General features: G+C 39.4%; 1 protein-coding gene across 2 annotated transcripts in view; it reads left to right on the plus strand.

The window, feature by feature from the left end:
- Positions 1 to 16010, plus strand: part of frmd4a (FERM domain containing 4A) — a 102215-nt gene that overhangs the window by 20267 nt on the left and 65938 nt on the right. The window contains exon 1 of one of the 2 annotated variants that reach the window (XM_024280912.2): positions 138 to 690. The exons of the other annotated variant lie outside the window; for it this stretch is intronic. Coding sequence (XP_024136680.1) covers positions 658 to 690 — 33 coding nt within the window. The 5' untranslated portion in view covers positions 138 to 657. Of the gene's footprint in view, positions 1 to 137; positions 691 to 16010 lie in introns of those variants that run through there. 2 annotated transcript variants of the gene reach the window in all.

The following is a 16010-nucleotide window of genomic DNA, read 5'->3' on the forward strand; positions in this document are numbered from 1 at the left end:
TGGGCCCAGGAGTGCCCTCTTCTTTCTCTCCTGCTTTCATTCTCACACAAACACCATAAATGTACATTTTGTCTGACCCCAGCCTGGGTGGAGAGAAGGAGTTGTCAGCAGGCGGATTCACACGGGAGCACTTTGGGAGAAGGAGGGAGTGACGAGGGACGTAAGGAAGGGAGCTACATAGGGAGAGAATTTAAAAAAATGAAACCAATATTCTGCCCCATTGAAGGTGGAATAAATGTAGCTGGAGGCGGTGAGGGAGAGTGAGCAGGAAGGAGAATTCCAAGGTGGGGAGACACAGGGAAAAGCTACGGACAGAGCCAGGAGGGACCATCCACGGACACGACAAGCCACACTGCTCTGTAAAGGACGATTACAAAGCCACTGACAGGTTCGGAGGAAGAAGGACAAGTGCTGGGAGTTTCTCGCCTCGTGCTCCTTGCTCCCACACACTTGCACACATACAAACACACACACATGACGCACACAGACCCGCTCTCTGTGCCTGTCAGTGCACAGTTGGGCTCTCTGGGTGGGAGCAGCGCTGTAGAAGAGATGTTTGCTCTGAGGATGAGACAGCATTTCTAAAAGGATCTATTGGAATAACGCACCGGCACAGCTGAGAGGGCCCCCAGCCCACCGGAACCAACCGAATCAGCTATGGAGGGACTGTTGTCTCCAATGAGAACCCGGGTAAGTTACCATGACGATGACAAGGAAAATATGGCTACTTTCTCTGTCAAGAAACTGTCATATAGAGCCATATAGAGAGATGTCTATTAGGGGGCTAGATGCTGGAACTGGAGCTGATAAGTTTTCGGCAGCGTTGCCAGGGGCAACAGGCAGAATGCTGAGACAGAGTATTGAAGACGGAGGAGCTGTCAGATTCTTGCTGAAATTGTTGATGCAATGCAGATAAAACAAATCCAGTTTTTCTATACATGATGTGTGTGCGTCGGGGGTGTTGGACTGCCATGAAAGAGTGATTCAGTGTTTCAAAGTGGTGCCCGTCTCCATTCATTACTGGCCTTTTGATTTAAGATTCAGGGGAAGAGAGTGGAGACAGAGGTGCAAGGGAGGAACTGGCTCAGTTTGTGCGGCAGATCGGATGAATGTCTGAAAGTCGCAATTCACTATTGTTCTTGAAAACCACGACTTTCTGTATGAGAAACTGTTCAGCATAAATGACTGCATGTTGCATGATGTGACGATCAGTGTGTGATTGACTGTGATTGCCTCAAGAAAGGGATATAAAGGAGCAATTATGCTTATTTGCGTCAATTTAAGGATATTATTTTACGGTAAAAGGTTTACCTTTTAATCTGCGTCTAAAACTGACATTATGAAGTATTTTGTCTTTCCAATCAGAGAGAAAATTCTCATAATTTTATGTGACATGCAATAAAGAGGGATCGTTAACACAGATGAAGCATTTTATTTTTTATTTTTTCAGTGTCATTACTTTTTGATTAGAGCACATTTACTTGATGTCTTTTTGAAAGTATCACAAATGAAATGCATTTTTTTTAGTTATGAATTATAAAATTTTCATCTCTTACATTTATTTTTGTATTGCTCTTTTCTTTCACTTTTTTCTTACCGGCATTTCACAAAAACGTCAGAGAACTTATTCAAACTGAATTGAGTTTCTAATTTTTGCTCTTCTAGTGCCCTATGTTTTTTAAAGACCCACTCTGATGAAAATTATGGTTTTGGTTTTTTTAACATGTTGCATTTTTTGATCATGGAGGACCTATATTAAGAATATTAAGCTTAAAATTGCATTTCTGAGTATGTCTTTGTTCAAATTATTTTGAATCAGGGGCCGCCCAAAAAATGTAGTTTGAAAAAGGGTGTATTTGTGACGTAGAAATATGCTAGGAGGGCCATAAGATCCCTGCTCTGCTCCATTCTGATGGATCCACTGGTACACAAATAGATCCATGTACGTCTGAAGGTGCACCAGCTGTGTCTTATGTTCAAGCTTAAAACTTGATCAGAGTGAGTCTTTAATCACAATGCACCATCCTGAGTGAAAGCCATATGACTCCCACGCTGAACTTGATTTGTGTGAGAATTCTGCAAAATGGTTGTGTTGCTACAATATTCCCACCTGCTCCGCTCAAGTCCATCTTTAAAATTACACCCTGACTTCTTTTGTGATTTTTGAGTTTTGCTCTGTTCTTACGTTAAAGTTCTAAGTTTGGGGTTTCCTGTCTTCTGTGTATCTAGCCATGTTTTTGGCATTTATTAAGATGACTGTGAAAGCTGTTTCGAAGAGGAACTCATCATCCCATCCAAAGGAGAGTACTTGTGGGAAATTTGGAGAAGAATTTGGCTCCAGAGCTAGAACCAAGTTTGCTATATCTGAGCCTCTATGCCAAAAAGCTGTGGGATTCATTTTCTGCTACTAAATGTTTCATTTATCTTCATCAGCCACTATGAGCTCCATACGGTGAATAGTTAATCTTTCAGTGACAGATTTTTGGTATCAAAGATCATAATCAAAGGCAAGGTGAGCAAAGGCTGAAGCCTGTCAAAGATCACACAATCTCTTTGTTTTACACCACATCTACACTAAAAAGCTTTTGTGGTTGAAATGAGTACGTGATTTAACTTCACATACACCTCCATTTTTAAAACATGAACACTGATAAATGTGAAAATAATTGACCCCATTATAAACTATTTCAATAATATAGTTGTTAGTTGGCGGAAGTTTTGGGCAAGCATCTGGGATGGGCTCCAGCAATGCGGTGACCCCAAAAGGGGTTAAGAGGGCTCAAAAAATTGATTGATGGTTGCTGTTTTAGAACCATCCAGTGAAACAACTACAATAACAGTCATGTTGGATTCATGGGAGAGTTGACCACGAATACATTTTGCACTGTAAAATTGTTGCTGCATGTATGACCATTTGTGTAATACAATTTTCATGTTTTAGCCTCTTAGTTTTCTTGTTTCGTAATGCAACGTATGAAATTAGATACTAGGTTTGGCCTCTATGTGCTGAGTTTTGTAGCTGCAGGTCTTTTTGAAGTTGAAAAGCAAACATGGCTGCAGAACAATTTATGTGGTTTTTCAAAAAAGAAAGAAATTCCCTGGATGAAAACAGAAATAAAAAGCATGATTTAATGCTGTCAAGGTGTTGCACAACCAAAGAACACATGAACTCCCTTTTAAAACCTTTCCATTTTGAACCATCTTCACATCTCTTAAGTGGGATCATTGCACCGCCATGCATGTCTAGTAGACTTTATAAAAGTTTGCATTTCAAAGCATTTTCTTTCAACTTCAAAAGTGTGTTTTTTTTTGTCTTTCATTGTCTCCTGGTTTCTATCCTTTATGGGAATAATGAGCCCTGAAGTCAAACATAAAAACAGGTTTTGTAGCAACACTCTCATGTAACCGCACACAAAAGAAAAGCAAAGTCACATTATCAGAAGCATAAAGAGAATTTTCATTGGTAATAACATCCTTTCTCAGAAATCAATGCAGTTGGAGCTTTTCACTTTCCAATGAGATGCTTAAGGCGGTCTAAAGACAAACTCTAAAAAGGGAAAGTTCATGGTTTTAAATATACCTATGTAGGTCAGTAGGACAAGGAGCTTCATAGAAGGGTTTCTCTCGAGAACCTGGTGGCTGTTTTTGGAATATCCACTCTAGTTAGCATCAGTTAGTGTGTGGTTTAGGCAATATCTCTGCTGCTTGATCCCCTGTGTGAGTAGATCAATGAGGAGTAGTTATCAAGTGATTACCCTTGTCAGGACTCTATCTGTCTAATCAGAGCGAGTCCTCTGCTGTTCCTCTTTAGCGTGTATTGGTTATCTGTGTGTTTACACTCCGTTGATGCTGCAGTCACAACCTGTCAAGTCTTAAGTTAATTTTTGGTTGTTTTATTGAAAGAGAAAACGTTATTTTAAGACATTTTTTTATATTTTGTTGAAAAAACTGCATTTTAATAAGATTAAAAGAACTTTGTTTCAGAAAAAATTGTCTTGCAAGAAACATAATATCATCAAGAAAGTTTTAATAGCAAAAAATATTGGCTTGAGAAAACATGTCTTAGTAGAATTTTTTTCTAAATAAGAATTCTTAGTAGGACCATCTTTCTCACCTCATTGGGAAATATTTTCACTTACTAAAAGAAAATATGCCAATGACATGAACATTTCCTATTTATTCTTGGAGGCCTGTTTTTGTTGTCTGGAATAATAGACATTATCACACTGCATCATAGTACGACAGAGTTTTAGGGCTAGTTTACAAACGTTTTTTGTTTTTTAATTACAATTTTAAATCTCGTAAATTTACGAGAAAATAAGTCATAACTGTTAAATTATGAGATCAAAAGTTGTATATTTGCGACTTAAAAAGTAATAGGAAAATGTAAAGTTACGTGTTTGAAAATTGTACATTTATGACTTATGTCTTGTGACTTATGAGAAAAAAAGTCATAACTGTTAAATCATGAGAATAAAGTTGTATATTTTTGACTCAAGTCATAAACAAAATGTATTCCGTATTTTTCTCAAAAAAATGTACATGTTTCACATTTAAAAAAAGTATTATTTTAAATCTCCTAAATTTATGAGGCATAACTGTTAAATTAAGAGAATAAAAATGTGTGTTTATGGCTCAAAAAGTAATAGACAAGATGTATAACTTTTTTCTCATAGATTTGAGTGTTTTAAAGTCGTGCATCTGTTACTTTAAATTTCATAAATTTATGAGAAAAAAACTTGTAATATTACACTTTTTTTGGGGGTGGCCCTAATACTCTATTATAGACTAGTCCTTCCATGAAAAAAAATAAAATTAAATTATTTTTCCATTCTTCATTCATTTTGCATGTATTTGCATTTATTACGGACAGAATAAAAGGGGAAAACAATCAAATAAAAGGTGACCAGACTCTCAACCCTAAAGCCAACTCCCACCCTGGTTGAAAATAACCAGGACAGAAAGGCAGCAGCTTCAGGTTTGTATATCAGGTTAGAACGACCTTTGGCAGCCGACTAAGACAGCCAGACATACCCTCCCCAGGGCAAATAAGGTTATTGGCAGAATTTAGGAGCTAGAGTAACAGGAGGGATTCATGGGGAGCCATGCAAATAAACACACACGCTGAGACAAACTGCATGCTCACTGAATATTAAGCTTTATCTACACCAGCTGCCATCTAGGCTTCTAAAGGCGCCAGTAAAGACTGTAAAAGTAAAGACATCATGGGTAAAGTCAAGGTTTGTGTAAGCGACTGATATGTGGATTGATGAAGTTCAGAGTAATACAGATGAAAGATTAGATGAATTGCTAAATTTTGACAAAAATTAGATCAAAAGCAGGCATGTTGTGAGATCTTTGACCTGATTTCTTCTCCGCTTCACATCCTCACAATCCCGATGAAGAGGTTTTCTGTTTTCATGCACCCGCTCTGATTGTGTGTGCGGGTTTGTCCATGCTGTGTCAAGCATGTCAAGTGTGCACTTGTCCTCCTTGAAGGAGGAGGCATGAAAGATTAGATCAATCAGTGGAGAACTCTGCAATCAGAGAACCAAACTAGCAACGCTCTTAATGCTGGGTGTTGCCATGGAGACACTTTGTAAAATGTTTCTCTTCATTGGTTTCTGTCTACAGGCATTTTGAAATTAATTGTTTCTTAGTAACAAATGTGGATCTTGTCTTTTTGGGGACAAGGGGCAAACAGAGACATGTCAGGACGTTCTGCTACACTTCAGATGTTGTTTAAAGACCCACTCCAGCAAAAAATTTGTTTTTTGTTGCATTTTTCTCATGATAGAGGACTTCATATTCATATATTTTATTTTTCCTCCTTTTTCAGTTACAATACATACAATCTAGGAGTAGGATGAAGACCAAGTCTTATTAATCTCTACCCCATTCCTATTATTTCACATGACACAAATAGATGAATAAATTAGTTGGTATAATCAAATAAAACATAAAATGAAAATCCATAATAATAACAATTATAATACAATCTGGAACATCATATTTGCATCATGCTGTTAACAAATCAATCCTTTTTTATGTTTAAACTTAAAACAAACAATAATTAAGCAGTTTTTCAGTCGTTTTCCAAGGAATTCAATTTTTTGACCCCAGCAAAGGAAATAGTCCTTTGTTTAAGTGTAGTTTTTACTTTAGGTACTTTAAAGTCATAATTTCTTCTGCTATTTTCTTCATTTATAACAAAATGATTTTGTAAACCACATGGCAGCATAACATTTTTGGCCTTATACATTACCAGCAGTGTCTGCAAACAACATAAATCTGTAAATTTGAGTATTCTTGACTCCAGAAATAGTTAGGAGGTGTGCTCATTGTAGGCACTCATAGGCATTATGATTTAATTTTGCAAAATGACTAAAGATTCTAGGTTTGATTCATAAGAATTACCCAATTAGAAATTTTCGAAATTTAAACCCATGTAGAAAACGAAAATTAAAATTGAAGTTATTTTTAATCAAATCATTGTGAAACAGAGCAGACGAAAGAAGAAAAGCCTGTACCAGGTAGGTGCTACAATTGGTAGGCCACCAGGACTTACTCAACACCAATTTCTAATGAAGTCCTGGTGTTCTGCAGAAAATATATTCTAGAAAATGACATTTTTACAACCTTAAAACGACTATGCTGATACTAAAGCAAAAATGAAGAGAAAGAACCTCTTTTAATGAAATAGTCCTAATATGAAGATGTTTTGTGGCAGAATAGAAATGTTCGGAGACACATGTGGCACTTGTGATAAATGAGCTACAGATGATTTGTGTCATCGTGATCCAAAGGGTCACCCTGCATTAAACAGAAACCATACATCTCCTCATCAGTAGATCCACGTAGCACGAATAATTCTATGCAAGCACAAAAATAGCCCTTTTCTACATCCCCTCACCCCATTAACCCTTTTCTTATCTCTCCTGGGCTTCATTCTGTTGTTTTAGCTCCCACCCCCATGGAGGGGCAGAGCCATCGCTTTCCACCTGCCTACCTATGTTCACGTGTCTTCCCCCCGAGCTCTGAACTGTGACCTCTTTACATGAACAAAGTGTGCTGACAGCAGCTGCTAACAGGTCACCTGAAATTTAATTGGCTGTCCAAGAAGTGGATTGGTGTAAGCCCTACCTTGAGGGGAGAAAGAAGTGATTTAGGAATGAAGGGGGGGAGAATGCAGCATGTAACCTCCAATTTACTTCTAAAGGTGTTAAAGTACATCTAACTCAACGGAAAGCACGGCTGAAAAATAACATTTATAGGCACGCTTTGTTTCCCGCGGCAACCGCTCTGTTCCAGTTCTGACCTCAATGGTAGGCGCAGAGGTACACTAGCTCTGCTACAATCACAAACGCAGCCTGGAGCTCAAGGTTGCCATCACTTCTCCTGCACCGCAGTTGCTCAAGTTAGTCTCCTGCTGCACTCGCTTTGCCTTCTGGCATGTTTACTCTTTTGAGTGTAATTGGAAAAATAAGAGGCATAAAGCCATAAAGAAGTATGTCCTTTTGCTGATGACTTCTACTGGTTGGCTGGGGCAACCATTTGGGATTTCGCTGCCTCCTGGTGAAGCCTGATGATGTATTCCTACTGTTCCAATTGTTTCCGAAGCCTGTCAAGCCTAAAGGTCAGAGGGAATATAATGGAGAATGGAAAGAACAACAACTATTGGGGAACAAATACATGCATTAATGACTACCTATTGCTTAAAGGTGTACAGATATATTACTATCAATACTAAATTAGTTTTGACTTTTATTTCACTTTTTTTGCCTTCAATTAATATTTAATTTAGCTCTTATATTATGTTTGGTTCAAAACGGACAAATTCTTATGTGTGAAAATGGGTCAATTTGAGCACAATATAAGGGTTAAAACATACCAGGAAGAAAACTCATTATTATTGACATGCTCAGAGATATTTTCTATTTTTTTTCTTTTTACCACGGATGCTTCTTAAATTTTTAAGCTCTTCTCAAAAAACAGCAGTCCCAATTTCACATGTGCTCGTTTAAGGGATGGCATACGCCCATGCATATTTTATGCTAAATTAAAAATTTCTGAGTCCAAAAAACAAATGCATGCAGACACAGTCCTCCGTAATACATCTGCACAGACTCCGACACATTTAGCCATATGCTGCCACCAAAAAGTCATATTAATGTTGGATGGGGCGAGCAGGTTCAGGGCTGCTGGCGGGATGGATGGATAAATGGATAACAGCTGGAGATAAATAGAGTGATAGATGGTGATGGTGACAGGATGAAGGAGGAATAAAACTCTTCACAGTGGCATAGTACAGGCCCTTCAGAAGGTTGTTACCTGGAGGTACTTTTAGGTAAAAGTGCAGCAGGAAGCTTTTATTCTTTTTTTCTGTTACAGCAATGGTTGCTTCCTGTCATCATTCTGTGCCCAGTCATTTTGTACTTTTTAAAATTTGCCTCTTTATTTTTTAAATGTATCCTTTTTTTAATCTGAAGTGGTCTAAGATAATATAGCCTTTTTTTCTCTTCAAAAATCTACAAAAACCACCTGCCTGATGTGTGCAGCTGCCATAACACTGAAATAAACCCAAATATAAAACACAAGGTTGCCAGATTGATGCTTATCAATCCTCCCAGGAATACTTACATCAGTCTAAGTGGCCCACTGACCCTTGCTGTTCTCATCATGGCTTGTTAGCTCAAATAAAGGTGACATGTGTCGGATTTATAACTCATCCGTGTGTGGGTTTCTGTCTGCACGCATGCATGTGTGTGTATTTTGTTCGGAGCAGATGTGAGCATCTGCCAATGCATTTTAGGCCATTAATACGAGTCTCCGGGTGTTTGTACGTGGTTTGTCTGCTTTATGGCAACAGCTGTTATTTTTATTTTACTCTGTGCTCCAATTTCAGCAATGCAGGTTGTCTGCTTCTGCGTTGTGTGTCTTTTCAGATGGAAGATGGACATCATTTATATTAGTTTGTGTTTGCAAGAATATTTCTATTGCATGATAAATGACAACCATAATGATAATGTTCATGTCCCACCCGGTTACATGTAGAAACACTGTTTGGACATGTAACCAAACCATACTCTCTTTATATCATCAGCATCAGCTGGCACTTTATCATAGTTAGCAATTACCAGGAACTTACATCTGTGGCCAGAATAGAGTAGTTGCCGTGGAAACTCCATTCGATTGATTAAAGCAAGGTAAAAAAAAAATTACCCCTAAACATGTTTATTTTCTCAAACGCTTTCTGAAGGTAGCAGGTGTGTTAGCATCGTCCACCTGAAAAAAATACCCTTGTCACAGCATGAGGGATGATTGAGATGAACCAGTGACTATCTATATATATAGCATGTGTAATAAGAAGCTCTGCATGTGTTCAGTGATTAAGAGACATGACGGAAAGCAATTAACAGAGCCTGAAGGTGATTGGAAAAGTGCTACATTCACAAATCACTAAGAAATCCTGACCTGAAAAAAAATGTCATTCTCTTTTTTTAATAAAATTAAAAAATGATTTGATTTCATAATGACTTACAGGAGTGTTAAAAATGAGCAAAAAAGAGCAGCACAGACTAATACAAGTGATAGAAGTATATTAAAAGAGAAGAGTTTGCATTTGTGTTTGTGGAAAATATGGAAATATTAGCTGTGTTGAATAATAGTCCCAGTCTGATCATCTTTTGATCTATTTTAAAAGCATTCCCAGCAGCCTTTTTATATGATTATCCTGTTTTTACCTAAAGCAAAAAAAAAAAATGTTGTTTTCTAGGACAGTTTCTGCAGAGCAACCAGAGTTCATCAGAATTTTGCAGCTGAGTTGTGGGCAGAGTGAGCCTGTCCTCATTTCCCATCATCCCTTTGTTTACACTCTCTCCCACTAGCCCCTCACACCCCCAACCTAACATTACCGACGCAACAAAAATAGTGAGCAGTGTCAAAGCTATTAAGTCAGATAGACAAAAAAAAAAAAGATGTCCATGGATCAATTTGTCTGCAAGTGGATGCATCAGAATGTTTTCATCTGCTCCAGATTCATCGTGATTTCAATAAATAAATTCTCAGAAATGCAGTTTTAATCTTAATTTTCTGTACATATTTCCCGAATCATGAAGAAACATTCCAAGAGAACATGGAGAAACATCAAAAAAACCCTATTTTTTTAAGAGTGGGTCAAGTTTTCTTCACCAAATAAAGCCCATTTGTAGATTCTACACCAGCTTTTTGCACTCCACCATTAGACCACCAGAGTGTGCTGTCTGATGTGATTCCTTGTTGTGCCTAAAGGATCCCTAAATAATGAGGAGCAGCACATCAATGACCAAGTGATGGAGAACCGGTCCTCGTGAGTCTGTAGTAGAAATGGTGTTTGTGCGTCTTCTTCTTGTAGAGTCTAAAAAGATGACTGGAGAGGAAACAGCTTAAGATTTGCAGCTGTCAGTTTCAGACAATGTTCTATTTTATGATAAATGAGAGAGATAACCAGTCCTGCAAGCTGTCTGCTGCTTAATGTGACTACTGGCCATTTGGTCAGGCTGTAACAGACTTGTTGTAAACAGCAACAAATTAACACTTATCCATCATTCCAACTTCATCGCAGACACTGGGGCTTAAAGGAGGGGACCAGGTGGAGAAGGAGGAGCATGTGTGTGTGTGCGGCAGCTTGGGAGCTGGTGGGTATATAATTAATGACCTCATCCCTGCTTCCCCTGCTGTCCAAGGAAGAGACAGTGAGTGAGTGTAAGACAGGAAGCATGGAAAAAAGAGTAAAAAGAAGGGGGAGAAAGTGGTGGGAGGCAAAAGGGTGAAAAGGGGGAAGCATTTGTTAGAGGCTGAGGTTGATTAATAATTACGAGTTGTGTCACTGACCAAGTGCTTGTCCAATTACCATTGCTGTCTGCTGAAGGGGCAATTATGCAGAAATTACCTCCAGTGTGCCCTCCCCCCACAATATCCACTCATCTCTCTTTTTTTATGTGTCCCATATGTGCTTTTGTGTTGTATCTCTGCACACCGTTTTTGTGTCTATAAATGAAAAAAATGAGTAAATATCAGAGAACGAGAGGTGGGACCACAGATAAACCTGAACCCCGTTCCTCATTGTTTGTTTGTAAAGGGACACAGAAATAAAAAGGTGTAATGAGGACAAAGAGGAGTTTGGGCGGCAATTGGTCTGTTGTGTTGGGGGGGGCTGCGTCCTCAGGAGGGGGGTCAGTCTCCACCCCCATCCCCTTCATATGCTGGCTTCCTATCTGGATCTTCGATCCCATCCGTTTCTCTTGGACAGCAAAGCGACACAAATGAGCCCAAAGTGTTGGCTTTAAAATATGCAGAACAGTAGCTGTCAGCTCCTGTTAAATCCCTGCATGTAAACACACAAACTCCCCAGCTTTGAGTCTGTGTTTTAGCTGGCAATGCGAATTATGGCCCGGGGTAATGTCAAGAGGTGGGGAGGATCTCCTTAAATTACATCTCCCGTTCCCTGTATCCCAAGGGCTCTCCTCCCCTTTCTTCTCGGCACGTTAACAAACACAACCTGCCTGAGCCGTTCCACGTTGGTGTGCTGCGTCTGAGGAGCCGCAGCACCTGTCAAAGGTGTGAGGCCCATCTGTACAGTAACAAGCAGCTTACGCTCATGCCTGCAGGAAGGGGAGCTGGCATGGTCTAGTTTGGGTTGCTGCACTCCCAGGAGAAAACATGCATGTATGTTCAGTATAATGGAATAAGTGATGTTGGTTCATTAGAAAAATTAGCTTAAATTGAACCAGTGTGTGCATGAGCCGGGTGGGAGGAATTGGGCAGCCCAGCATTGGGGCATTTATTCTAGGGCTGTACTGACAAGAGTCTCGTGGTAGGATATGTATCAGGCTTTGGCGTACCGTCAGGGCCTGCAAAGCCTTAAGTGAGGGCCTAAGATCATCTGAAAAGAAGTAACTAAATAACAGAGTTTCGGTTTATTGGTACTTAGTTTTTATTTAGGATTGTACCAACAATTTAGGATGGGTCTCATAAAAATAAAAACTATGACGCTGACTGAGGTTGATTTAATACAAGCTGGTTTTTGTGTGATTTTGTTCTCGTTCTGGTGAGGTGTAGAGCTGCTCAAGTGTGCTGTGCTGTCATCTAGCAGCCAGCAGTTTAGGTGGAAGACAAAAGTAAGACGCATAAAGACGCTCATAAATAATTAATTAAATATCGTCTTGTCAGCATTTTAACCTGATATCAGTATCTCAAAATGAAATATCGCGACATATCGCCAAATCGATTCCCCTCTAATTCATTCAAGCGTGTTTTTGCAAGTACTTTTCCTTGACTGTATGCCTTGAGAAATGTAACCATTTTACCATCGATAAAGATGGAAAGTTAGACATTTTCAATGGGCCAAGAGGTTTACAAAAGTTCTAAGCACAGCTGCTTCCTAGATGTGTCAGAAGTAATGTTCTAAATAATGAAAACTGCTTTTGGCACATGATTGGGAATTTGACTGGAGTTTTTTTATTATCCTTCCTGCAGCTGCAGGCACACATTTGATTCAGTGTGAATGCTCCTTATAGCACACCCATGTGCTATATTCTGTGCTCATTCCAAATCATCAGTATTAAAATGCACAGCCCTTCGAAAACTCACTTAAAGGCACAAAAAGTTTCCATCTTTTTCCCTTAAGTTTCCACTGGCAGCCTACACATGTATAACTCTCCCTCCCCCCATGATCTGGTGTGTAAATATTAAAAATGCAGCAATATCATCAAACATTTATCCCTCACACCGCTACAAATCAGACTTTTAATCGTTCGTGGATTTAGGGGATGTGGGATTACTGTCCATAATCCTAAATTGATGCACTGTAAGTCGTGCAGACCTGCAAGCGGGCAGGTGAGCTTCCTCAACAGTGTTATTTGTTAAACTGCTGTAAGGGAAGCTAGGCTTCTTGTTTGCTAAGTGGTGCTGCTTAGGTGTATCTCTGTGTCTATTTCTGGACATGATGTAGGCAGGAAAGCCTCCTCAGCAGTGGGTAAAGTAGGTTAAGTTTACTGGGGCAGAAAATGCTGGAGCGTGACTCAACCCAGCGCCTTCACAACCAGCCTCTGAAATATGCCTCTGTCACATTCCGTGTGCCCAGCGCCTTTCAGAGATGCACCTTCTCTGGAATGAAAGACAAGCAAAAATGAACTTTCTGATAGAGATAAAATTAAAAGGGATGTATTCGGACTGGACGCATTTGTTTACCCCGATAATTCAGAACAAATTTTCAGTCTGATTGCAGTCAAGCGGACTGCTCTCAGGACCATCTTATGAGGTGGTCCAACCGGACTGTGTTTCGGTTCGCTCTGAGATTCTTCAGTCTGAATATGCTCCATACTCAGAGCGGAAAAACTCTACCAAAATGGCTGCAGTAGACCGGAATTATGAAAAGTAAACATAGTAGCGGAGCAACAATGAGACAAAACAACTCATTGAAATTTGGTTGGGTGAACGCAGGCTCATTAAAACAACTTTTAGCGCGACACACATTACATCTCCAATACAATCTATATGTCAGAAACACTTCTTAGCTGTTGACTTCTCAGTAACGGACCTGTAGTATGCCTCAACACTTTCTTCTTGCTACTTTGCTGACCAATTTTGAACATCTGTGAAATTTCAAGTTTGAATAAGTGAACAATTCCTACAAGGACTGCAATGCGCAGGACTTCTATTATTCCTTCTCTTGTCGCTTTTCCCACCCTTGTAGTTCCTGGCCTATGACGAGATCTTTAGTCATGTGGTTTTGTTTCCAGGCTTTACTTTGAAACAGAAATCTTTGGTTGTCTCAAGTCAGAATACAGACCCAACACAAGGTTCAGGACTCGATCCGGACCAAATTAAGCAGACTCGATCCAGACCAGTGGACTTAAATAAGCTGCGCTGCACCTAAAATACTTTTTATTATTTCCTGCTTCCACAGTTAGACTAATGTTTTATTCAGAATTGGCTAAAGAAGGTGATTTTTTTTGTTTTTTTGCATCTAAATGGATAGTAAAGTACACCTGTATTTCTCCTCACATGTACACAAACCTATCCCCAGAGATGTGCAGACATACCCCCTGCACCATTCACGGTAATGTAAAGTGACAGATTTAGGATGTGAAATGACACAGCAAAAAAGTCAGATCCTTGAACTGCAGAACGGCTTTTGCACAAACCTTTTTATCTCTGCTTGATTTTCTGGAAGACTGGAAGGATACCTGTTCAAAAGTTAGAAAGGAAAAAAAATATATGTCTAAATGATAAAGGAGTTTTATTAAGGAAAAAATATCAAATGAGGTCTAGAAGTAAAGATAAAAATTTAACAAAAATGTTCAAACCTTGTTTAGTTGGTCAGTGAAACCATTTCAAGCCAAACCTGTGAGCCAACTAAAATGCTGGCAGTAAACCTTTTAAACAGTTGGATCCAAGCAGGTGCTTAAGAGGCTTTATCAATGTTTCCTGAGGAGATACTGTTTACAAGCGTGTGAGCTTTTCCTCACAAACTTCAGCCTACGTGGAAGGCTGCCAAGACTTTGCTTAGCACACACCCTCATGCTCCACACCAGGTGAACATCATGATCAGTCAGGCTCACACAGACAATGTGCTCCGCACTCATGCTGAAAATTAGACATGCGGAGAAAACTGTTTATTGTGAATAGCAATGAGTGGATCTGGAAACGGCGAGTGCTGTGAAGCACAGTTTGAGCTGCTGTTTTGGTGTTTTTACTCTTTTCCAGGTTGCTGAGAAAGTCCGCTTACAGGAAATTGGAGGTAAATGATGGAAAACGAGTATATGCGTAAAGGGAATTAAGTTTTTAGCAAATAATTTTCAAAATATTATACAGTTGTTGGATTTCCTTTTGGAGTTGTTCAAAGTGGTGAACTAAGATGTGTATTTTTTAGATTGTTCTTAACATCTTCGCATTAGGTTGTCATGAACTCAATTCAACATGATTCTTTTTGAGACTTTTGCACATAGACCACATTTCATTAGCTTCCCTTTGCATTGCATGTGCATGCGGGATTACAGGCAGAAATCTTGGGTTTAACCTTAGCTGCACTAACATGGAGTCAAACAGGGACACCCTGTCTTGTCCTGCCTCACTTGAAGCTCTTCACTAATAACCAGTGCCGCTCTGAATGGCCTACCTGCCACTCTTCACACTCCTCTATGCGATTATACTCCATGAGTTCCTCTCGTTACAAGTCTTAGTGTCCCTTCACTGCCTGTCTCCAGAATGCAAGTGTTTATCACTGATGAGCAGAAATTAAAAGATTATTCCATTTGGTATTTTAAACTTACAGCTAGTATCAGTGGGACTCCTTATGCTACATACACACTGAGCATGTGTGGTGCGTTCAAGAACAGGCTAAACGGTCATTTCTTGAACGCACCACACACTTTAACATATGGTGTTCACACTGGACTTTTTGCTACACAGTATTACCGCATGCACTCACAGTTGGAAGAGGTTTGGTGCAAAACGTCAAAGCGGTGCAAATCTCACGACTCTTGCTCCAGGCTTTTTCTTTCACAGCTATATTCCAATTTATAGAAGACTTGGGCCCATTCTGAATTCTTCCTTTCTCCCTTCCCCTCCATTTGAATGGGTAGTTTTAGTGCAAGTCATTTCCGAATTTTTAAAAATCCAAGCAGTGGTCCTTCGATGCACTCAGAAGCACTTTTCTTTACGTGGGAGTGTTCTAAAGCACAGAAGTTTACATTTAAATAATGAATTTTTCATGTAGCATGACCTTTTTAGTTATAAAACCGCTGTTGTTTAGTATATTCAAGTGCTGGGAGCTCTGCGCTAATGCTAGCAGACTGGATATTATTGGTGACGTCATCGAACGAAAGGGACGTCCGAAATATGAGACACTAATTTTTCATAACTCTCCGTTTGGGAGGCTAAATGAAGGGGAAGGGAGAAGGGAAAAATTCAGATTGGGCTTTGGTGTCATATAATTACAGCAGGGCACAAACTGCTGTTTTAATTCC

The sequence above is a fragment of the Oryzias melastigma genome, linkage group LG6, assembly GCF_002922805.2.
Source record: "Oryzias melastigma strain HK-1 linkage group LG6, ASM292280v2, whole genome shotgun sequence".
NCBI lineage: Eukaryota > Metazoa > Chordata > Actinopteri > Beloniformes > Adrianichthyidae > Oryzias > Oryzias melastigma.